Source organism: Equus caballus, chromosome 6 (genome assembly GCF_041296265.1).
Source record: "Equus caballus isolate H_3958 breed thoroughbred chromosome 6, TB-T2T, whole genome shotgun sequence".
Lineage (NCBI taxonomy): Eukaryota > Metazoa > Chordata > Mammalia > Perissodactyla > Equidae > Equus > Equus caballus.
The window spans coordinates 11,344,735-11,370,038 of NC_091689.1; the positions used below are offsets into that span (position 1 = coordinate 11,344,735).

The 25,304-nt window shown below is 39.1% G+C and overlaps 1 protein-coding gene across 3 annotated transcripts in view; it reads right to left on the reverse strand.

The window, feature by feature from the left end:
- Positions 1 to 429: 429 nt before the first annotated feature.
- PAX3 (paired box 3) overlaps positions 430 to 25,304 on the reverse strand; it is a 92,457-nt gene continuing 67,582 nt past the window's right edge. For 2 of the 3 annotated variants that reach the window (XM_001494972.7, XM_005610643.4), the window contains exons 6-9: positions 21,066 to 21,231; positions 19,953 to 20,167; positions 2,477 to 2,723; positions 430 to 1,982 (exon numbers count right to left, since the gene is read on the reverse strand). In XM_001494972.7, coding sequence (XP_001495022.3) covers positions 1,948 to 1,982; positions 2,477 to 2,723; positions 19,953 to 20,167; positions 21,066 to 21,231 — 663 coding nt within the window. In that variant the 3' untranslated portion in view covers positions 430 to 1,947. The remainder of the gene's footprint in view (positions 1,983 to 2,476; positions 2,724 to 19,952; positions 20,168 to 21,065; positions 21,232 to 25,304) is intronic. The other variant, XM_001495160.5, reaches the window with a different exon arrangement.

The window sequence follows — 25,304 nt, forward strand, 5'->3', positions numbered from 1 at the left end:
TTTCGTGAAGAGTGAAGAAAGCTTCTAAAACATCATATGAGAGCTTTCAATAAAAATTTCAGTGGAGGTGATAGTAGGAGATGAAGATAGAGTCTGGTGTTCTGGAGGAAAACAGGCTTTTAAGTGATGGTGGAGGGGTTTCATAGCTCTGAGAGAACCAAGGAGAGAGGAAGGCAGACTTGAGAGTCTTTTCTAGATTCCACGTCCATGAAATCACAAACTCAAAAGTGTGTTCTTAAAAGTCCTTAAAAGTGTGTTCAACCAGGCTTCTTCAAAAGAATACAGTTGTGAGTTGTGCAACCTTATTTGTCCAAGTTATAGTCTAATCTAACAGGCACTTGGAGGTGAAGTATATATTTTGTTGGGTCCCCATTTCCAAGTTTTTATTATATGACATTCACCAGTTTCCCCAAAAAAGCAGTGTGGGGCAAGTTTTCATAACTGTTTATTCATTATAAATAGTAAATATTTACTGCACTTTTTACATGAAAGACATTTTTACAACACGTTGTTGGTTGAGGCTGCAACACAAAGATAACACTTCTCTTGATCCATCACGCTCTAAGACCAATGTATGAACTAAACTCGGTACTATGTGTCTAATCTCACTATCTCTCTACATCATAATTCTTAACTCTAAAAGGAATGTATTTGTGCCTACCTCGTTCATGGTTCCGAGAATAGAAAGAAATAAATAACACTGCCTTCCACCTCTTTGTTCCTCTTAAGATCTCAAAAAGCAAATTTATTGACATTCTAAAATGTCACCACACAAACGTATATAAACCTCAGTTCCTAGAATCTTTTAATATTGGATATCATTGTATAATTTAAAAGTACATGAGAGCCACGTGGACATTTCTGTTCTTGCCCTGCCTTTCACAGAAAAGAGAAGAATGTAAACGTAATCATTTTAAAAGCACTATTCTCAAACATGGTCTCTAATCAAAAGGAGCAAGTCGGGTGTTGGTTGTCCAACCAATGGCGAACATCACTGCATTCTACCACAATGAATCACGGGCTGCAAAAACAAAGCACCTGCAAAAATATAGTTCTGATTCTGTTTATATGGCCCTGGCCATTGCCAAAGCATCCGTGAGGTACACAGTATTGCACACTGATAAGCAGCTGTGGGAATGCACATCACTTCTTCTCCACCACACCCTCCCCCCGTCCAGGTTGGCTTCCAAATGAAAATGAATTGGGAACACGTCACACACTTCTCCCACACCAGGAAAGAAAACCAGTTTTTCTTCCTGCTATCCCATATCTTGTTAGCAAGACGGTCCGTCCAGGACATTTATTGACAACTGGATTACAAATGAGGATAACAAATAATTTATTTGGGAGGTCCTTTACATCTAGTCTAACTTCCTAAAAATGGCGGCATTTATTTTGATGTCAATTTCCAGTGTGTAAAAGTCAATGATTCCTCCATTCCTGCTTCATTAAGCGAGCAGTTTGAAAGTTGAAGAAGTGTCAGCATTGGACATCAAACATGTTATAGTTTAGAGTATTCTCCGACTACCTTTTAGAACATTCTGCTTGCACAAACCAGGCTAGATAAATCTCACGCGTGCGCACACGGACACGGACACGGACACACACACACACACACACACACACACAAATGGAATGTTTTAGCTCCTTGATCATCAGCACTAAAGAGCTGGGATATTTTGATATGTAGCCATGTTAAATCATTGCTTTAAAATGTTGCATTTGTCTTTTATTGTTCCGGGTCTTCCTTTTCTCCACTGCTTATGTTCCACACGTTCAAAAGAATTTGAAACCAACTACTGGAGAAAGAAAATCAGTCACTCTCCTTTGTCTCCTGTCAGGACTGCCCCCCAAAAGGGTGATTTTTTTTTTTCTGAGAAGGTTCTTCATGTCTAGGCTGTGGAGACCGGAAACAGGGCCAGTTTCTGCTCCAAGTGGACAGTTCACTTATGCGATATCTGGTTTGAGATAATGAAAGGCACCTGTAAGAAAACACACACAGCTTTTTAGGTCACGCTGGGACAATTCACAGCAAGGGGCAAAATCAGCTACAGGCTGACAATGTCATATTTAATACCACGGTATCAAAGGATCGAGACTAATATTTTTATTCCTGAGACAAGTTTGACACAACTCTGTGTCTTTGGGATTATACCTCATATGATCCTTGAGCTGACCTCATTAAGAACATGTGTTTCTAATGCCAGGGGTTATTTCATTTTGGCCAACCCTTATGTTTTACCTAGTGGCAATCAGGTTTCACGTCTCAGCAATTAATAACCGCAAGATGTTGTTGACATCAGTTAAGAAAATAATTATACAAGGGAGCCCTTGCTGGAACAATCAGCAAGCTTTGCCACAAAATTGATGCTGGGATGTAAGGCTTAATCATGTGGCCATATCCTGTTTGTTAAGGAAGAGTGGACGTTTTTCACCCTTCTAGGAGTAATTACCCTCTAGACAGTCTGAGGCTTACTTTGTCCATACTGCCCATATTGGTAGCCTGTGACAGGGTCCATACTGTAGCCCGTGGTGCTATAGGTGGGTGGACAATAGGACTGAGATGTTGGCAGACTGTCCAAGCTCTTCATATGGTCTAGTCTCTGACTGCAGCTGGCCGACACCGTGGTGGTAGGTTCCAGGCCCCCCGTGAGAGGGGAGAGAGCATAATCGGTCTGGGGCTGATGGGGTACCCCGCCGTGGTTGGTCAGGAGTCCCATTACCTAAAATAAACAGGCAGATTGGGAAGAAATGAGAATGCAGGGCAGACCAGGTTATAGCCGATCGCTGGAAGAATAACTGGGGAAGTCTAATTTTTATCTCTTTGGAAATCGACTGTTAAAGAGCTGTCCAGAAGACAGTGACCCCAATTCAAAGTGACACAAGTATTACATCATGCCCAATGATAACATCTGACTGCCATTTCAGAAGAAGGAAAGAGGGGAGGGAGAAGGGGGGAGGAAAGGAAAAGAGAAAGAAGGAAAGGGGGTGAGCGAGAGAGATTACACTCACCATGCCTCTAGTGATAAAATCGGACAGGAATTTCAAAGAAGGGGAAAAAAGGAAGGATGGAGGGACACAGGGATAGAGGGATGGAGGGAGGGAGAAATTATACCTGTTCGTATAGAATAATGTTTAACCATATACTACATCTGGAAATTTCACACATCATTTCAAACAAGCATTTGCTTACATTTTTTTAAAGTTAATAAATTTATATCCAATTCTTTTTGTGTATTTTGAGATCTCTATGTCCTTTTTCATAGAGTTGCCTCTCAAGAAAGTTTCTCTCTCTATCTTGGCCATCTTCCAGTAATTAGAAATAATTACTTCCTCCCCGACGTGCCTTTGTCTCACTCTGGAATCATTACTTCGGTCACTACTTTGAATTATTAGAGCTTTGGGGGGAATAACCCACTCATCTCTATATCCCCAGCACGTAACAGAGTGCCTGGCACATAATAGTGAATGAATGAATGGTAAGTGATTCTCCGGGTAACTGCCTCCATTACCTATCCTTTCTTTTCTTCTCTAAACTAACATTTCATGTATAAGAAGTGTTAAAAGGAAAGAAAAGCCTGAAATGCAAACATATTATACAAATTCCATTCCATTTCATAAATAATCCTAGAGAGCAAGACAGCTTTAAAAAAAACAAAACTGTGATAACAGAACAACTTTCAGATGAGCAAGGTGAAGAGTTTCACAAACTCAAGCTCACTGACCCTTGAAATGCCTTGTCATGGAAGTAAGTAGATAATTAATTTTGCAGCTGGAAAACAGCCACAGGAGAGAAAAGATTTTTCTCAACTTCCTACAATTCAGTGGCAGGACTCACAAAGCAATTGCGGAAGAAATGGACTGCTGGGTGAAGAGTCTGACCTGCTTACAAACTACCATCCACTTACAAAACACTTACAAAGTGCAGGGGCCCACAATCCCACAATCTTGCCATAATACTCCTGTCTTTTAGGACACTTGAAGCATAGGGAGAGTAAAGTGTACCAACGACACAACTGGAGAGGGCAGCAATGAAACCCACGCCCTGACTCTAGGCCTTGTGCTATCACCCAAGGTGACTCAGCCAGTAGAATCCTAGATCTAGGGGTTCCAGCAAGGCAGGTAGGAGGGACTAGTCCTGCATCCCGGAAAGCATCCTAAATTCGATTCCAAACACAGTAAGGCCACAATCCCCTTTAGAAAGGATTTGCATAATCCTCAAAGCAAAACAAAATCTTCTTGAAATAAAACTTTAAACTGATCCATCTTCACTTAGCCCCAAGAGACAGAAAAAAAGAAAAAGAGAGAGAGAAGGAGAGAGAATCTGTTCACCACCTTCTATGGATTACCCTTTCTTCCTCCATTCTAACGCGCCACTGCTTCCCCTGGCCTTTCCCCAGAGGCCCCAGTCTTCCGTCCTTGTCTCCCTTTCATATGAGTTACTGTGTCTGTGCGCACGTGGGGGGGTGGGCCAGTGTGGAGAAAGCAGCCAAGTAATAACCAAATTTTTAAAGACATCCCAAAGGATCTAGACTGGAGTTATGTGATAAAATACCTTTTCAAAAATCTCTAAAAATTACTTATATTCTAAAAACTAATCATAAGTGACAGAGCATGGTTTTGTTTTATTGGGGATTTGGGGAAAAGGAAAAGTCACAAAATAAAGTAAGAATCCACGGGATTCACAGCTCCAGGAGGATGGAAATCACTAGAACCTGGCACTCTCTTAGGGTCCTACCCCACAGCTGTTTACAGTAAGTTGATTACTTCATTTTCTCACTTTAAAAATGTGAACATAACCCAGAATGCATTGAAGCTATTTCCTGAATGTTCTTCCCCCTATATGGGTTTTTTTTTTTCTTCTTTGCCTTTCTTTGAGCTTATATAAATCATTTTACAGTGTATGCTTGGAAAATTCATAAGCTTCCATTGATATACTAATTTATGAAATATTTTATTTCAAGTCAAAATTACCCATGTCTATTAGAAGAAAAGAGTCTTTAAAACAGAGGTTGTTACTCCTAAATCAGGGGTACCTCTTTGTGTACTGTCTGATGGGCAAGAATGGATAGGGAAAATTAAAATGTGAAAACTGTGATTTTTTTAAAGAAAAGGGGACAATGACACAGGGCACCAATATTTTACTGTGTAACTAAGCTGTGCTAAGTAAAAAACAGCCACTTAGAAAAAGCAATTTTGCAATTGTATCAATCCAGAGAAGAAAACTATCCAGTGGTACCAGAAAAAAGGAAATTTATTTTAAATCAAGAGTGTCCTGCATGAAGATACGTACTTGAAACTCATTTAATGGTATATCACTTTAAGGGAGAAATGAAATACTCTATATATGGTTATAGCTGAAAAGGAAGAGCAAGATTTTATCCAAAACATGCACACTCTCCCAAGCGTACATGAGCTATAGGTACATCTTTGTGATAAACTTTTTTTAATCCTCTGCCATACATTTCTTGTTTGCATGACTTTAAAGGCAGCAATAACTTTGTCCATGGGGGGGGAAAAATGAAGATCCTAAAAGAGAAGAAATGAGTACTTCCTATAAGCAAAACTCAGCTTATGATGTTCATGTAGCAACTTTGTACAACTGCTGAATTAGAAAATACTTTTGGATAGGATTTAAATCTAAGACCTTAAAATAAATCTACTGCAGAATGGAGAAGATATCTGTCAGGGCTGTATTCTAAGGCAAAAGAAAGATAGTTTCTCAAAAATTCCAGGGCTCAGTGTCTTTAAGACATCCTGGAGCGTGACTCAGTCAGGAGTATGGCTGCTGGGTGAAGGGAATACGATGGATGCTTACTGGTCTTCCTATCAGTATTGTCTCTGTCACACATGGGAAACTAGTGACAGCTCCTGCTTTAGCAATGTCCCTTAGCTCAGCAGCCCAATACTTGCAGCGGCTAATGTGAGGAGATGCAGAGGACCCAAGACCGGCTTATCTTTGGTCCCTTAGACTTTCCTGATAGAGCCCAAGAAACAGACATTCTCCCACAAATTCTGATTTCTGCTGTGATAGCCACATATTGTAATCATGATTTCTTTCTCAAAAATTGTTTAAGGATGAGGAAAGAGGTACTAATATTTTCCTACATTGATCTGAAATTGAAATTTATAGATAATTATAACTAATGTGATTTATTTCAATATTTCACATTGAGAAGGCCGGAAATATATGCCTTTTTAATAACTTCTAATTGAAGAATTAAAAAGGCAATCTGTGTTGGGAAAATAATAGTGAATCTATCAATACAAAATACATTACTTTCCCCTAACATAATTTAAAATCTCAACTCTCTGTGGAAGGGTCCCATTACACTTTTATGTATGTTTTTCTAAAAGCTATTTTGTATTTCACGTGGTCCAAGGAAAGCGATGGAAATTTCTTTTTGCTGCACAAAGTTGTTCTTGAACGAACTTCTTGGAACTCTCTCCAATATGGTTAGAGGATGTCTTCCAGTCGTATTTTCTTTTTAAGAATAGTCCCAGGATTTCTTTTATACATGCTTTTCCTATAGCAATTTATAATTCAAAGCCGAAAATAAAATCCTCATTTGTGGCAAAGTGTGTTTTTTCCCTCCTAAGCTATTAGTAAGCTGTTTCTACTACAGGGTTGGCATTTTTCCCTGACTTTTTTCTTTAATTTGGGGTAGGGGAGGTACAACTGCCTGGTTTTCACAAACAATTTCAAAGGAAAAGAAAGAAACTCCGTGCTACTCAGTCCTGTTGATGGAACGCTGACCACATTCTTATTAATTGCCAGATAAGTCCAGGAGATACAATGACCAAGAAAAGAGTTGTCCCTTAATAAGAACCTCTGTTTTGTCCCATTGGGAAGGGACATGGGGGCAGGACTTAGCTTTTACTTTCAGTTGAGTACAACTCTTAGGTAAGGCATCTGAAAAAAATCTAATAAGTATATTTCTAAATTGTTACCTCCAAAACATTTCCCAGACACTACTTCTAAATTGTTTTACGGATAACCTTTAAAAACAAATGCGTGAGCTGACACCTCTCCCACCAGTTCCTCAGTCGTTTGCATTATTAGAGACATTTTCTGAAGATGTCTTTAAGGTCATTCTCAAGTTTCAGGATTCCAAGTAGGTTGTTTATATCTTGATTGGAAGATTATATGGTTCAGGAAAAACTAACTCTTTACGATTGCTTCATGCCATATTTCTCTTAATTAATTTTCCTGCCGTAAGATCAAATATAAATGATAAAAACTACGGGCCAAATTAAGATTTACATTTAAAACAATGTATCTGGAAAAATGTCTGTCTTGGTGTAAGCATTATGGTTTTGCCATCAGTCAAAGGTGCTCAAGAGCTTATCAGAAATCTAAAATGGTTTAGCAAATTATGGTGTACATCTAGGCGCTTCTTTATTCCTTAGCAGGAATCCTGGTTGATGTCTTTATTTTCTTTTTTATACTTAAATAATCAGATCTTCTTCTGATTTAACATTTAATAATATACGTTTAAGTTGCTTTTTAGAAAACCATTGTGCTGATATACAAGGTTTTAGGGTGTTTTTTTTTTAGGTTCTACCCTCCTCTCCAAAAGTCTACTGACTATACATATATATTTAATTTGGATATCACTTATTTCTAGAACCAAACAAAATATTCAAATGTTTATCCGAATGTTTTTTGCCTATACGGGTGCTACCGGAGTCACTTAATGGTTTAATTTCAATGACTGTCTCTTTGAGCCTGAAAAGCCTAAAATTTGAACAGAGAAAACTTTCCTGAAAATGTTGTCTTCAGATTCAAATGCCTTAGGAATGATCCTGCAGTTGATTAGCATCTAAATAATTAGATTTTTGGCCTGGTCTGTTTGAAAGCTGTAAGAGGGAAGTGGCCTGAAGGCAGAAGTTTCTCTCAAGGTTAGTATGGTGACCTTCTCACCCACACCGAGAGCTATGGGAGAGCACGCATGGCTGACTGTTGCCTAACCACACAGAAAACCAGGGCGTGTAAAACGTCCACCTAAAAACATCTTTATTTTCTACTTTCATCCTGAGCTCACATTTTGCAAGCAGCTATGTTTAACGCATGACAAAAGACTGAGTGCCAGGCAAGTGTGGCTCATATGTTGCATAATGTCCAAGTTTTATTTGTAAAGAGCACAGTCAGTACTGTCTTAGTAAAACTCCAAGTGGTGGATGTGCTTTAATCTCCAGGCCTGTGATCAATTACAGAATAACTTTTATTTTATCAGTTCTTTAGAGTATCTGTTTCTCAATAGAGCTAAGCTACTAAATAGATAGCAACACTCTTTAGGGACTGATGACTAAAATATTAATCTAGGCGAAGAATTAGCATAGAAATGGCTTGCAAGAAATACATACATATATACACACACATGCATATATACATATATATACATATATATAGTTTACTTCTAGCTAATGATAAACAATCACATCACGTCCATCTACTATCAATAAAATAAAGCCCATTAAGAAAAAGCTTATTCCACCTATATGAAAAAGTATGCCAGTTAATACAGTTGGTATTTGACTATGTTAGACCCACCATGGGCTGTAATAAAATTCTCATATGTTTGAATTCATTTACGCATGCCTGCATTTAATATGCTTTGTGACCATGTCTACAATTAATATGATTTATGAGAAAAGAACATGTGCCATATTGGGGGGTATACCATACGTATTTTTTTTCTTCTATGAATGAAAAATATAACAGAACGGCTCAGGGAAAATTGTTGGCCGTTAGCATATTGAGAGGGACTCACAGAGCCCTGAGTAAACTTGGGAGAGTTAATGATATCCTCTTATCTGACCCTGACACATTTGCAGCATGTAATTTACAGAAGCTCTGTCCAGGGAATCTTGACAAATGCTCCTAACGATGTCAGGGCAATGTTCCATTCTAATGTAAAACAGATGTGGGTCAGATACCCTCATTCATCACTTAACACAGAGAGTCTCAAACTCTTTCTAGCAGGAATGACATTACCTGCTGTTAACTCTTCTCATTTCAGGAAATTTCTCACAACCACAGTAGCTCTCTGAAGGATAAGCATTCAAACCTATCACCATTTCAAAAACCTGTCTAAATACACGACTGTGGAAAATCAAACATATATCTTGGTTTAATTTCATGACTACTTCAGGACACGTTTGCTAAATGTTAATTGACCCTTGGGGACCTAAGATTCCAAATATAGAAAGGGAAAAGCTCTATGCTCGGGCATCCCACAAGACTTCAGTGAGACGGCGTTTAGAACTTTACCTCTAATTGCCCATAATATAAACCTGCATTCAAGGAGCTGATTTACCCTAATAACCATTCATAAACGCAAACCTTGCCAAATCTTAAATGCCCAGCTCTGTGTGAAATTCACAATAAAAGAAAGAAAGAAGAAAAAACCCATAATAAAGTACAAATCCACATTGCCTTTCAGGAAGAGGGATCTCAACTCCACCCCTCCTGAGAAGAAGGATGTTGGGCTACACCGTATTCCGGTTCCTCTAGAATCTTCCCTACCACCCAGTACATTCCAGCCCACTAAGGAAGGAAAACAGCTGCCAACTCAACAAAGAAATTTCTTCTTTCTTCTAGACCAGGCGTGATATAGGCAAATACTTCCGTGGCTGCGCAAAGTCAATGTCTTAAGACTCCATCTATTAAATGCCTGAAGATCACAGAAGAGAAACTTCCCTGCCCTCTTCATGTGAAGGAAGCTATGTCCTTAAAATAGAGAAGAGAGCCAGCTGAAACAACCAAGTGATACTGACTTAATGAGTAGATCTCAACAATGAACATCCCCTTTAGGCAAGGTTTTCTGGTCTGTTTCACAGACGTTGCGGTAAGGCAGAACAAGCATGCATTTAAGATGCATGGAGACTTGTAGCAACTCTACAGATATTGGAGTTTGAGAACACAGTCCTCCAAGAACCAGAAGCTACTACAGCGCTAAGCTAAAGTCCCATCTACCTTAATTTCCTCTCTTACCTGATTCCAGGGGCACTGGACCGATGAAGATGTATGGCTTTTCCACCTGAAAATTGACTTGTGTCCTTGATCATAAATTGGGAAGTGGCTATGTCCCCTATTGCACAGGCAACTTTGTGTAGGCTGGCAACATACAGGGCCTACAGAGAAGCCACTTACATAGTTTTTTGATCTACAAAAATTTAATCTGCTCCTACAGATCTCGACAAAATAAAGTCTTTGTAATTTAGTGATTAAAAGAATGTTCCTGGGGGCCGGCCCCATGGCTGAGTGGTTAAGTCTGCGTGCCCCACTTTGGCGGCCCAGGGTTTTGCTGGTTCCGATTCTGGGTGTGGACATAGCACCACTCATCAGGCCATGCTAAGGCAGCATCCCACGTAGCACAACCAGAGGTACTCACAACTAGAATATACGACTATGGGGGGTGGGGTGGGGGGGCGTTGGGGGAAAGAAGAAAAAAAGAAAAGCCAGAAGATTGGCAACAGATGTTAGCTCAGGTGCCAATCTTTGGGGAAAAGAAAAAACAAAGAATGTTCCTCAATCAGTTACTTCCAAATTACTTAGACTGTCCCTTAATTTCTAAAGCCTTTCTATTTTACCTATTGTTTCAGATCCCTTTATCCCTTGCTGATGAGAAAGAAGCACAACACACATCAGATTCTCCTGCCTTTGAGATAAGTACCATGCTTCTAATTTATCTAGTACCATAGAAGCTGGACTGTATATTTTTGAAAATATGTTCCTGTTGATATTATATTTCAATAAATCAAAACAAGAATAAGAAACAGAAAACAATAGGAAACTCCTGTCTGCTCCCCACTCTTAGCCCCATGGAATGAAGGATCATTGGCTCTTGTTCATTGTAATGGATTCTCATGTTATTGTGATCTGAATTACCGAAACAAACCTAATTTTGTACCATGTATTTCTAAGGACTATCATATCCCAGACATATTACAATTACTGCATTCTGAATGGACACCAATATTTAAAATATCTAAGTGGAGTACCTGAAAATACTCCGGGCCACCAAGAAACTGACTTTCCTTTATATTACTCAGTTTCCACATTTGCCTTCTTTGTCAAAAACAAACAAAAGTTTTGAGGCTTTTTTTTGGTCAGAGGTTCACGTGATATTTTTAAGTCAATAATGAAGGCCCTGTCGCGATAATATTACTACTTTATCAAAAAGCATTTAAGTTTCCTAAGTACTGCGTATCTCAGCATAACTCTACAGGACAATTCTTTTTCGATATCTTCCAAGGTTAACAAGAAGGTGAAACAGAAGCTGAGATATTTTAGGCAACTTGTCGAACACACCCAGCTAGTGAGCGGCTGAGAAATATTGGAAGCTCATGCTTTTGACCTTGGGGTTCCTTTTGTAGGTCAATGAGTTACACCCACTGCAATCGATTCACTAAACAGGAATTCTCTTTCTTTCCTTTACTCCCTTATCTGCCTCATGGAAACATTCTTAAGCAGTTTATAGCTTCTTCTTTAAAATTTCTCTTTTTCCTGCTAAGTTCTTATACAGAGGCATGGGAATGTGTTGAAGTAGAAGATAACACCAAACGTTAAATAGAAAGAAACAGTCCCTTGTGAAAAAACTCAAGGGAAATATTCATCATTTGGGTCTCCAGCTGAGTTTTCTTTCATTCAGCACTTTCTAGGAAATGTTTCTCAAAACTTGGTAGTTTGATGCTCAACAAAAGGGCTCCAAGTTAAACTGGAGAACACCGAGTTACACAAACATGTTTCCATGCTGCAAGACTTGCCAGAGCCTTTAGTAGGCTAAGATGCACTGGGACTCTGAAAGATAAAGAGAGATAATTTGTAACATTTACCAAGTTGCTGATTCAGAATCCTTTTTGCCCAAACCACTGTTCCAAGGAGCCCAGTTTGGGGAACAAGGCTTTAGTATCAGGCAACTGTTTGGTTTCTGGGTATTCAAAGATGATGATGACCTAGTACCATTTTTCTAAAAGCGCATGGTCAAAGGGAGAAATGGATACATTATCATATAATACAGTGTGGTATGGGTTTTAACAAGGTATGATGAGCACACCAGTGTGGCAGCAACGGAGGCCAAAACAAGAAATTCTGCCTGGAATAGTCACAGAAGGGCTGATATTGAACTAGAAATTTTCCCATGGAGTCATACAATAGAAGATCAGAGGGTTTTTAAATCTCAGAACAGATGCAATAGTTTACTTACATTTTTTAATGCAAGCTGCCCAAAACGAGACATCAGTATTTTGTGAGAAAGAGAGTTATTTCTTTAAATAAGGGCTGCCTCCTTCATTAGTTCAGAGCTGAGGACTGGCTGCATAGTCATCTTACAGCTAAGAAATCTGCCCTTCAGGGAGAAATCCTACCCTGTGACTCCACAAAACGCACTGAGTCAAAGGGCCTCCCAATTCCCCATCTTTCCCATTGATCATGAGGGACAATGCAATCACCAACCTCAGAAACCAGTTTACTGAGCTCCGGCTAAATGTCAAGAGTAATTTTTAAATATTATGCTATACATTGAAAAATATACACCTCTGATGAAACCCAGACTGTTTTGCAGAGACAGATTCTTTAGAAAAAAAACAAAAAATAGTACACAACTAATGACTGAATCCAGTCTCCTGTGCCTACAGTACAAAGCACACATTCAGCCCCTAATTGAATAAATATGCAAGTATTCAGATTTCTGTAGATATTCCCATTTTGCAAATGCAGTAATAAATTAAAAGCTTTACATTGCATTCCAACCGCATATAAAGGGTTGATTCAGACCATTAGCCTCACACCAGAATCCAGCATGGCTTTACAGTGTATTACCAACTACAAAGGAAAACTTTTTATTCTAGGAACTTAGTTATAGACTAAGCAATCACACTCAATTTTTTTCTCCTCAATGGCTAAAGGAATTCAAATGGACCTAAAAACCATGAGGTTGTTGCATCTGATTTGTCTAATGTACAAGAGAAAGTAGCTGATGGAGTTTCTAGTTAAATCAATTCAACAAATACAAAAATATTTAATTCAGCAGGAAAGGTTTTCTTGTGGCTCATTTCAGTAACATGATGTAAGATTTAGTCACTGGCTGCTGCTCCTTCCCTTTCTTTAAAAAAGGAGATTTTGGCCAAGTAGTTGTTTCTCTCACAATTCTCCAATCTGTAACTAACTCAAGAGGCTGTGGCTAGAGTTGACATAAACCAGGGCTCTCCTCATATTCTTTAAGGGTAGCAACCACAGCCTTCGGAGAAAAACCAAAGGCACCAGGTCAATTACAGCCTGCATTGCTTCAACAAATGGATTAGCAGCAAAGTTTTCACCACGGAGCAGAATATCTCGAAAACGTAATATGGCAGAATGGAAACATGCAAATGGCCGATGGTTATTCTGGTGTAGCTGAAATGGGCTCATTTATGATCATAAACATCCTCGAGCTTTCATAAACATGTGAGGCTCCTGCAGCCCTGGTTTTGAGCTCATGAACTGCTTTAGAAATGAAACAGAAAGAGGCTCAAACTTGGAGAGGCTGCCACTTTTGTACGGAATGTCTCTCTGTCTAAGCTTTGTTTGACACCCAACCAATCTCTTTAATCAAAATCACTCTTTTGCTTCCACAGATGAATTTCTGGAAAGCGTAAAGGGAAGGAAGTGCCTCTGTTGGGAATTTGGTTGGTGGCACCTGCTTGTCTGGATCTTCACGATGATAAAGACAGGCTGAGGGCGCAGGATCTGCAACCGGGGTGTGAAATGGACAAAACGAATAGCCTAGCATCAAGTAGCTTCTGGATGTGAGCCCAAAAATGTCCAGAAAAATAGCTCCTCTGAAACAGGAGCTGGCCCTGCCACCAGGGTAAACCTTCCTGGTTTTATATGTTTCAACAGTACAAGAGGAGGTTAAGGAATTATCATGCTACGGTGAAAAAGATTTTCTCTCTATAGGAAACAGAAAAGTACCCATCACAACCATTCTTAATGACTATACCCCATGCACACAAGCTGATTCACAGTAAGCCCTTACACCTTCGATGGACAAAGAACCATCATCCTGCCTTACAGCTAAGGAATTTGAGATAATTATGAACGCTGCAGTCCAAAAAATGACAAGCAAAATCAAAAGCAGCCTTGAGTTTTGTGTACACATATTAACACTTAAATGCTTCTCCCTAATAAGTTTCAGGATTAACAAATGTTTGTCAAAAGAAACTGTGCTGAGCAACTGAAATCTAATTTGAAATGGAACCACAACAGTCTAATACATATATGCATGAAATGGAGAAGCTGCCTAATAAGCGTGGCTGACACCAAATATGCAATTTACATACATTACACACTAATAATCTCAATTTTAATATTACTCTTTAAAAGCAACTGGATGGGTGGTTGAGTTAAAGGTTTTCTTTTGTAAAATGTGAATTAAGAACAAAAGTTGATCCTGGCATCTTACGCCCTTAACCACAATCTCGTTAACATAAAGATCTATCTGCTCTTTCTTGAGTCTATTTCAGAGACGGTACTTCATTCCCACAAACAAAGCTGTGATGATTCAACCAGACTTAACACATGAATGGTCAGTAAACTTGATGAGATCTGCAGACCTGCTCTTTGTTCCTGAGGTGCTGAGTGGTGAGCAAACATTCAAGCATCTTTAAGCCTGGTACGCAAATCTTTATGAGAATTTTTTCTTTCCTCAGTAGATTATCCATGAAATAGCCAGGTGTACTGCTTATTCAATTACATCTTACCCAAGACCTGGACAAAATTCGAAATAAGGCCTTTGAGCATTAGCTCTTACCACGGGGATTTATTAATAACAGTTAAACATTCTCTACAACAAAACTTTTTTGTGTGTAATTTAAGCCTATTTTCTTATTTTGTCATTGGTTTCACTCATAAACCAGAAACGAAAATCTCCCCATCTGCTCTAAACATAAAATGTGTTCATAATAACCCAGATTTATACCAAATGTATTTTTAAGCATTGCTGAATTCAGAGAGTACTCAAAATTTATGGCCTCTGAGGTTGCAAAGAGGACTTCCTCTTTTTAAGGAGGAAAATGCTTAAAATGAACATAGCAAAGGTTCAGAAAGCTTCTTGGATATCAAATGGCTCCACAGGAAAAAAAAATGTCAATGATATAAGAGTAAATGAATCAAAACCATATGGATCAAATTTTCCCTAAAATACACAGTTTGAAAAATTAAGGAGGAAAAGTACTTGGCAAAATGTGTTTTAGGTTTTACCAAACCCAAAACATTTGAAGAATCATTTGCAATGGTTGATGAACACTAAGTGCAGCCAAGTTGGCCCATTTTTGTATACTGCAGAACAATAAAAAAGCTTCCTAGAAACCATGTAACCCACTGATACTGTATTTCACTCAAGAAATCATTAGAAGCTGTCACCAAAAACTGGGGAGTTTGTAGAAGTGGGGTGGAAGTGGGGCATGAAATGATAAAAGTTTGTTAATTTAATTGGTGTTGTGTTTTGGGGTTGGCTATGTATGTTTTGGAGGTGGGGGAGTAGTAAGTATAGTATTTCCTTCAAAAGAAAGTTAATTAGAAGAACTTCGGCCAAATGTTAATTAGTCTCACGTCTTGAGCATATGGTAGTATTTCCTCGGTACTCCATACTCCAGGTCAGCATTCCTTTTTCTCTCCTGCACATGCAGGAAGGTGCTGGTAATATACCATGTGGGTTCAGAGGGGAAATATGTGGTCTCTATTTCCTGTATTCTTTCTGTACTGTCCCCATGTGAAGAGAACACAACCTCTCTAAAGAAGGCTGCCACTGCTGGGGAAAGCCCTCGTTAGAGCAGGTTGAATGGTTTTCTTCTCAGACCATGTTTTGCCATTCATTATGTAAGTCCTGTCTCCTAAAAGGGTTATGTAGTTCAAACGATCCCAGCAATTCAGAGACAGTAGAAAATTTTGAGGTCATTAGCCTACTCCCTCTCTCACCCATCACTGAGAATCTCAAGTTCCCTAACAGATCCAGCCTTTGAGGGAACGTGAAGCCAAGCTCTCCATCTGTGAATCCTTTCGACCATGCCTGCAGGAAAATCCGAACGTCGGTGATAGAGACCCTGGAAAACTTCCTAGGACATTATGCTTATTTAGCCAGTGAAATGTGTAATTTGTGTTTATAGAAGAGTTAGTAACAACGAGAAGAGAGATAGGTTTCACTCCTAACTCTACCAGTAACTCACTCTGTCATTCAGATGACTGTGTTTCATTGGCCTCAGTTTTTCCGTAAGTAAAATGGGAATATTCCCCAGATGTAGTTACTGAGTCCCTCAGAACAAGACAAACTTGCCAACGATTAGGCAGTGCACAGACCCTTTCAGCCACTTGAGGAGGGATCTGACCAAACCCTCTAAAAGTTTTTGTCACTATTCTGAGACTTAGAATGTCACAAATACATGTCACTCTTGCTACTCCAATCTGACCAGCTGGACAGGTGTGACCTTCCTGAGCCACCGCTTCACACCTGTCCCTCATGAAGCTGAGACCTCCCCGGAGAAAAGGACCGAGGGCATCTAAGAAACACCATTTGGCTAACGGCTCTGATTCCAAGCTTTAAAAGAGTCTTTGCTTGAAGGAACAGATATGTTAGAGAGCCCAAAGGAAAACCAACTAAAATCTACACACATACAAAGAAACAATTTGCCTTTCATTGTGGTCTCTATTAATTCCTTGACAAGAAACTAGGAATCCCATGCTACAAGAGTTCACACACATTCTAACTCATCATTTCCAAGTCTGAATGGCAAACAACCCATCAATTTCAGTGACATGAGGCAAAAAAGTCAAATAACATGCACAAACATTTTTAACAAGTCAAATAGCCCGCAAGGAAGAAATCAACAATGAATTGGCCATAACAACTCAAAACAATTTAGATCCAATTCCGTTTAAATTAATAGATGGGAAATATCTTGTGATGAAATACAAAGGCAGAGAAAAGGTGAGATGCAAAGTTATATACACTACTCCATTATATTTTTTAAAAAGCATAAGACCCAAAAAGAGCTGAAAGGCAATATGCAAAAATATTAAGAGTGGTTACCAAGGGGAAATTTTTTTCTACTCTAAACACACTTTTTAAATTTTTTCCCGTTGTCTACAATAACCATGCAGTAAGTACTTTTAGTACTGGGAGAAGTTAAAAGATTGATAGAAAAAGTGTGTAAAGCAAAAAAGCGCATAAAGAACGTATTAGCTAAAAGAGTGTAAATTAACCTGAACCCAAAAGTTTAGAAAACTAGCCCCTACAAAATGATTTAAAAATATGACTAACGCCTCCTGCCTCTATTTTTCATGAAACCTGTTTCCTCTTCACCCAAGTTGGGCTATCATGGATGAGATCCTAGACTAGGAGCCAGGAATCCTTGGTCTAGCCCCAGTCCTCTCACTATCAGCCCTGTGGCCTTCAGCAGGCCACAAGCTCTCTGAGCCTCAGTTGATCTGTCTGCATATCAGATGCTCAGATAGAGGCAGAGGGAGGGGAAGAGTAGGAGGAGAAAAGGAAAAATGGTAATTGCAGGATTCGTTGCATTTTTAATATGACCTGATCCAATATGGTCATGAGCACTTCTAGGTAATAAGTAATAAGCTGAAAGGACTACCACCATTTCTTTACTATCTTCTTTAATAGGTAACCCAGGCTGTTAGATGTGGGCTCTTTGCTTCAAATTTTTCTTCAAAATAATCTTAATAAAGCCAGACAATCAAAAGAAGGGTAGCCCCCCTCTTTGCTTAAATAGAGACATTCCTGAGAAGTGATAAATCCCAAAAGCTACAGGAATCTTTCTACTTCCCAACGCTCCTACTCCATCATTTTATACTCCAACTTTGCCTGAGGAGGTAAGGAGGAACTTCATATCATTTGTCCCTTTTCCAACTCATCGGGGATGCTATAAAAACTTAGACAATGTGGGTTCTTAGTGGTGGTTTGCAGCGGAAACGTATGGCCGAAATGCAAAATAAACTGGATATTTGCAATGTAATAAGTAATGAATTAACATAATATGTAAGAGCATAGTAAAGAAATACAGGAAAAGTTGCCTGTGGAATTTTCCATTGCTTGATATTGGCATGATTCCCTCCCTACCGCCGACTCTGGAATCATAGCCAGGCTTCCTGAAAAATCAAGGATTAGCAGTTTCAAGATCAAGTGCTAGTAATTCCATTTATGCAATAGTTATAGACTACAATATTGCACACATTATAACATACAAGATAATATATTTATAATACAAGAAACTAGCAGTTTCATTTACAAAATACAGATTTGTGTCATTATTTTTATGATGATTCAACACTAAAGAAATGCCAAGAAATCCTGGGTCTCCCCTTACAGAAGTAGTTAGCATTGGCATTTACTTTTATTAAAACTTTCAACCAAATCATGTTCATAAAAAGCTTTTCTATGGCCCCCAATTCCTTATGTCAAAAATTGCAGAGATAACTACTTCTGAAGTTACTTCTAAACTGTGGAAGAAGTTTATATGTTATAAATCTGGGCATTTTAAAGATGCATCTATTAATATAAGTCCATGAGTGTCATGCAAAATCACATTCACAAAGGCCAGCAGTTGGAAATTAAATGTCTTAAAGTCCTGTAGGAAGCACGTTCATTGTTTTCATGTTGTTATTTCTCGGCTGAGGTTTAAAGCCACGTCTTATTTTTTATCCCAGGATGTGCTATAGGAATCTATGAAACTTAATTACATTTACTGTTACAAAAAAGGATTTATGAACTTTTGCCTTTAGGCAGAAATGTTTATTTCATTGCCTTTGCTATTCATTCTTTTCAACTCCAACGGCTTTGAACTTTTCAGCTGCTCAGAGTTATCACCGTTGTCCAGAGCCCAGGAACTCCACTCCCAAGACGCACACCACAAGTTGAAGAAAACGAAGACGGCAAAGATATATGAGTCGTTATTTTGGCCACCCTTTGTGCCATTAAAATCTCATTTTCTGCCTATTAGAATGCCCTCTTGGTGCTTAGGCAGCGGTGAGTGTCAGTGATTACTGTGTAATTGAGGATAATTGTCTTTTCACTTTTCATTTGTGTCATTCTGAGCTTCTCTCTGTTTTGCTAACCACCAAGAGGAAAAGGGAGTAAGAAAAGATAAAGCTGTTAAAACTCTCACTCTTGGTCCTGAAGAGATTCTCGATTGCAATTATAGATTGCAACCCCTTTGTGACATTTCTCCAAATTTAGCGGGCAGCTATCCTCGCCACCTGGGCCAGGCACTCTCTAATAAAATCAAGCAATCTGTATTTAAACAACTGCTAATAATGTCAACTTCAGACAGATGCCACATGTAGGAAATTTACCCAACCCTCTGACATGCAATTATCAAGGCAATTTATTAATACGATCTCTCAAGAAAAGCTCATAGTCCAATGCAAATTAGAAAAACAATTACTACATTCAGATATCGATATATTCCCAAAGAGCAGTAATTCTCCTAGTTTGTGCATTTATAACTCATTTATCCCAAAGTCCTGTAGCCATCAGCTGGGTCTCTCTCCATACGACTTGTTTGCTTCCTCTCCGATGTTTTATAAAAGCTTTGGTGTTTTCTTGTTAGCTGCTTTTGCTCACAACCCTATCACCTGACCAAATACCATTAAAAAAAAGATGTGTGTATGAGTTTTTCAACCAAAGCCCAGAACTAGGAGTGGAGATGACAAACACCTTGACAACTGAGTATAAACATAAAGTCTCCATGATTACATTAAAAATCCCTTGAATTTTAAGTCTGAGCTACTTTTGATACAGCCAGTAGGAAGGGTGGGGAGAAAGGAAACTAAAATCATGTGGCTTGGATAAAGAATACATTATGGTTTAAATTTGGCAATTCATTATATGACTGCCTCGGGGAATTGGCTATTTGGTTCTGGTATACAGCAATCGTCTGTCTGGAAACACGGGACTGACCTGAGGTGAAAGGCCATTGCCAATGGCGGGGTTCATGGGGTTGGAGGGCCCGGACGGAGGCACAAAGCTGTCTGTATAGCTGGAAAATCCATGCCTGGTGCTGGGGAGGCAGTAGGCAGAGCCGCTGTCTGGGTTTGAAGGAATAGTGCTTTGGTGTACAGTACTCGGAGGAAGCGGTTGAGGTCTGTGAACGGTGCTGCTGGGATCCGACACGGCTGCAATGAAGAAGACTGTCAGAAGAAAGCTCCTTTGTAGGTCAGCAGAGAAAGTTCAGAGCGAGAGTTCACCGTCACCAAGCCATCAGTAGCATCTATCGGTCAGACCAAATGTTAATTCCAAACTGCATTTCTCAACAAGCAGGTGCAGAACCACTTGTAACAAGTATAGCCACAGCTCTGCACATATGTGCAAGTACGTAAGTTATCTATATACTTTCCTGGCACACTCACCCAGAATAGGAATTCAGAAATCACATAATGAATGCAACAAATCCATTTGGGCAGTGAATGTTATTAAAAATCAACATAGGAATTAACCAATGGAAGAATTGCAAGTCTCAAATTTCCTATCAATACATTTTCAAAGCACCTAAATATTAGTGTCATAGTATAGTTTCGAATGCCTAGAATGCTATCTTTCATAATCCAAAATAATTTAGTCTTATCTTTTATCCCGTTCACCTCTACGTGCTAACAGATGGACTTCATCAAAGCTTACCTTCCCTCTATTACTACTGCGGTTAGTAACCATCACAGAGCTTCAGACTGGAGAAATTGCAGACTGGAGTACAAATGTAGAGGTAAAATTTTAACGAAAGAAAATTGCATGTTTATTTAGGAAGGTTGTTTTGTTTCATTGTTCTGTTTTGTTTTGTTCTAAAATACTGAAATAGTATTATATTACAACACAGTTTATCTAGAGAGATTCAGCTATGTCATAGAACAAACTATGTTTCTGAAATGTGACAGGTACACTTAGGGCAACCTGATATAATGTAATTAACATCCAAATAGCAATGATGTCGGCATCGCAGAGGAATTCATTGCATAAAATACACAGCAGGGAAACCAATTGGGAGTTACATGTTAACTCCTTGACTCCCTTCCTTCATACCTTGTGGAATAGCCGTGGGCTGGTAAGAGGTCTCGGACAGCTGGTACGTTGGCAGAGTCGGCATGGCAGTGGGAGGGAATCCCCCCGGAATGAGATGGTTGAAAGCCATCAGTTGATTGGCCCCAGCTTGCTTCCTCCATCTTGCACGGCGGTTGCTAAACCAGACCTATGGATTTAATTTAAAATTTGAGGATTTCACTGATGAAATAATAGTACATTCTTAATGAATTTTTCATGCTAAAACAGATTAAAGGCCCCTTACTGACAGGGCAAATAGATGTAAGAGCCCTCCACCTTCTGGGTTGTATTGTCAGGGGAGAAAGGAGAGTTAAATGTCAGGGGTCATGGAGGGGTTTCCAGGCTTTTGCATGGTCTTGCAAAGCCCCCACAAAGCCCGTGATGACTGTGGGCAGGGATGGCTGAGCAGGAGTGGAAACAACGAGAACTCCCCACTACCATCATCAACACCCTCCAACTTTCATACACTCTCCAAGGATCCATGAGTCTCTGACGCCCACACAACATAGGTCCTAAGTTGGCCTTGCCTATTACTCTAATCCTTGTATCTTATGTTCTTATCAGTCTGTCTCTGTGTTTCCAGGGTCACTATGAGCATAGCTCCTGGAGAGTCATATAAATGGGCCAGAAGGATAAATGGAGCCATTTTACCATCCCTTTCAAAGTGTGAGACATTTGGAAGTAGACGCCACAGAGGTAAGTATTTCAAGAAATGAAAGCATTTTATCTAAGATCCCTTAAATAACTAGTTTGTTTATTATTTCTTTAAACAACAGCTTTAAGCACCTATCATTCTCTGTGCCAGGCATATGCTAACTAGGTACCTTCAGAAAAACTTGATGTAATATAATAAAATGCCTTCAAGGAACTCAAAGCCCAAGTATTTCGTGTGAGGAGCTGGAGAGATACGACAATAATAGGAGCAAGAAATGCAACTGAACATCTAAAATGTTGAGAAATTGTGATAGAAGGCTTTGAATGTGCCCCATGATCTTCCCAACTCTTATATCTCCAGAGTTTAAATGTAGAGCTTTGAATGATTTTTCCACTGTGCAAGCGATGTTTCCCCCAATGCGAGAAAGGATTTCTACCAATTAAAGATATTCTAATTCCTATATCAAAAGTTCATTGAAAACTTAATATGGAGAAAGCACGATGCTTGGAGCCGAACAGATAAAGGCCTGAATAAAATGACAGGATAAGACAGGATTCCTGTACTTATGTAGCTTACAGACTTGTCCTCATAGACTTCATAGAGTCAGCAAGGAAATCAAAATAATTGCTCACTAGAGGTAGAAGCTCCATGTTTGGAAATCCACAGAATCCAGAAAAGTTTAGAGCGGAGACAGATTTTCAACTTATTTGAAAGCTTGGCTATGATTTCAACCAGAGGTCACACCAGATGGGAGTGATATATGTGAGACCAGCATGTCTAAGAAAAGATAAGACTTGATTTCCTTACAGAACAAAGTTAGCAATTACACAGCTTAATTGTAACTTTTTAAGTCATACAATTTTTTAAAAGAGTGGAGGGAGGAATTTCTCCCTTCTGGAGCAAGAAAGTCCAATTTAGCAAATACTTGCCAAAGCATCTGCTTAAACTTTTGCTACTTACCCAAGCATTTGTCTGAAAATGAGCATGTTCTTCTCTAAGCATGCTGCAAGATACAGGAAAGCTGTTTGAACTTCCTCAAAATACTAACATTTAATATTCCTTAAGTTTCCAACAGGAAGAGAGGTAAGTCAATATTTTCCCATGTTGATACATAATTGAATTAGAGTTTTACTTAACTTAATATATTGCCACCTGGGATAACAGAACCATGAACAGTACTCAATTTCAGATCTGCATCAATTGTGTTTTCTCACTGCAAGTTGAAGCGTCTGTTACCATGACTCTCAGAGGCATCAGGGTAAGAAAACTGTTTTCAAGGATGAGCTTGAACAAGCTGTGCTAGCCTGAAGGGGCTAAGGGTAAGAAGTTAGGGCCCTATTCATGCCAGAGGGCACTGTGCTACACCACACACTGTGGTTATATTCTATACTATAAAACCTCCAGCTTAATGAGGCAAAACTGGTTCAGGTGAAGCGGTCCTCACACTTATCTAGACCAACCTATGTGCAGGGCATCTTCAGATTTCTATACCAGGCTGGGAGGAGAGCTGAATTTCCAAAAGTCCTGATGTGACTTCACTTATTCAGACTTACTATCCTCAATTCTACTGTTGAGATCCTTTATGAAGAACTCAGAAGCTTGCACGTCTGTCATTATCAGAGCATGTTGCCAGTCTCTCTGGGCCAACTGGCTTCTGTAACCTTTAGAAAAGTAAACCAAGTTTGATTTATTCACTGAGTGGCTATGCCTGGTCACTCCATCAATCTCAAACTACTTTTGATTCAAGTTCATTCTAACTCCTCCACAACCCAATTTTTTAAATCAAAAATGTCTTTCCTCAGGGACTGGCCCAGTAATGCAGTGGTTATGTTCACATGCTCTGCTTTGGTGGCCCAGGGTTTGTGGGTGTGGATCCCAGGCGCCAATCTACACACTGCTCTTCAGGCCATGACGTGGCGGCATCCCACAATACAAAATAGAGGAAGATTGGCACAGATGTTAGCTCAGGGACAATCTTCCTCAAGTAAAAAGAGGAAGAATGGCAGCAGACGTTAGCTCAGGGCCAATCTTCCTCACCAAAAGAAAAAAAAAGGTCTTTGTTCAAATAATAAATTAGAAGAAACACCATAAATTTGTACAAATAATAAATTAGAAGAAACATAACTTTGTACAAATACCTTCAAAACATTAAATCCAAAAGACTAGAGGTGAAGGTTTTTTGGTTCTGTATTCATTTTTCCAAAATGATACAAATAAATCTTGAAGACGCTGAGTAAACCCACCAGCAGTTGTATTAAAAAGAAGTTCTTAGACTTACAATGTAATATCTATTATAAATAATAATAAAAGATAAAGAGAAATAGTTGAGAAGCAAATCTTTACAGAAAAACAAATCTTCAATAAGAGGTTCAAGAGTTTCCCCAAGGAAGGAATTTAAATATTGTTTAAATTTAGGCTAAATAAATCCAGAGGGCTGTTCCTGAGAGAACCAGGGCTTCCTGAGGACTGGCCTGCCTGTCTCTGGCCACCAGATTTTTCTATCATCTTGCCATTACCAGCCTCTGCATCTCCATCTCCTAGAACTGCTGAGTGTGCCAAAGGAAAGACTAAAGAAAAAACCTACTAAAGTCACAAATTGGGAAATGGTCCTTGCCTCCTTCATGCTTTGAAACTCATAAAAGACACATCTCCTATTTTTATTAGAAAAACAGAAAAGGTGCCCTTGAAATAAGTTTCATTTTCAATACCCAAACTGGCCAACTACAATGATCCTGGGATACTGTTGCCAGCCCATCTTTAACTGAAAGATAGTCTCTTGGTACCCAGAAATCTTAGATAACTCTTTCAATATTGTATCACTAATTCCTAACAGACAACGAGTAAATAATCTACTGCACAACATGTATAAGTGTATAACACTACATAAGTTCACCTACAATGGGGGGAAGGCATTTATGCCTTGGTGTTACAATAGCTAGAAACTTCTCTTTGTTTTGACAAGAGTAGTGATAGCAACAGAGACAAACTGGCCTTTGATGATCTAGGGGAGAATACATGTGTTCCACCAATTTCTTACCCAGTAGGGCAGGAAGAACAAGTTTTACAAAGTCAGCTGTATACCTTTATGTAATTTTTATGAGCTATGATTCAATGTAATTTCATTCTCCCCTCACAACATAACCCGGCATTCCACATCACACTTAGCATGGTAAGAAAGTGGGGGCAGGAGGCAGACACTAGTGGATGTCTACTATGAGGCCCAGTTAATTGCTTATAATTGTTCGTATAATATCACACTACATCAAAACTCGCCCTCACAGCAAGTTTTTACTTCATTTGATGAGCTGCAGCCTGCTTTATTTTCATCTGCCCCCTGGATCTGTCTCTCTTCAGAGCCTTTCCACAAAGCCATATTCACGCCTTTTGAAAATGATCTTTAGGTCCATTTCTGGAGCAATATAACATCCAATGAATTTTTCAAGTAAAATTTAAATTGTTTAAAAGATCCCCATAACATCCTGCTAACTAAGGAAAACAAGGTAATGAATCACAAAAGAAGAAGGTTTTCCTAAATTTTTCTCTTCAGGAGTAAAATAAGTAATTTG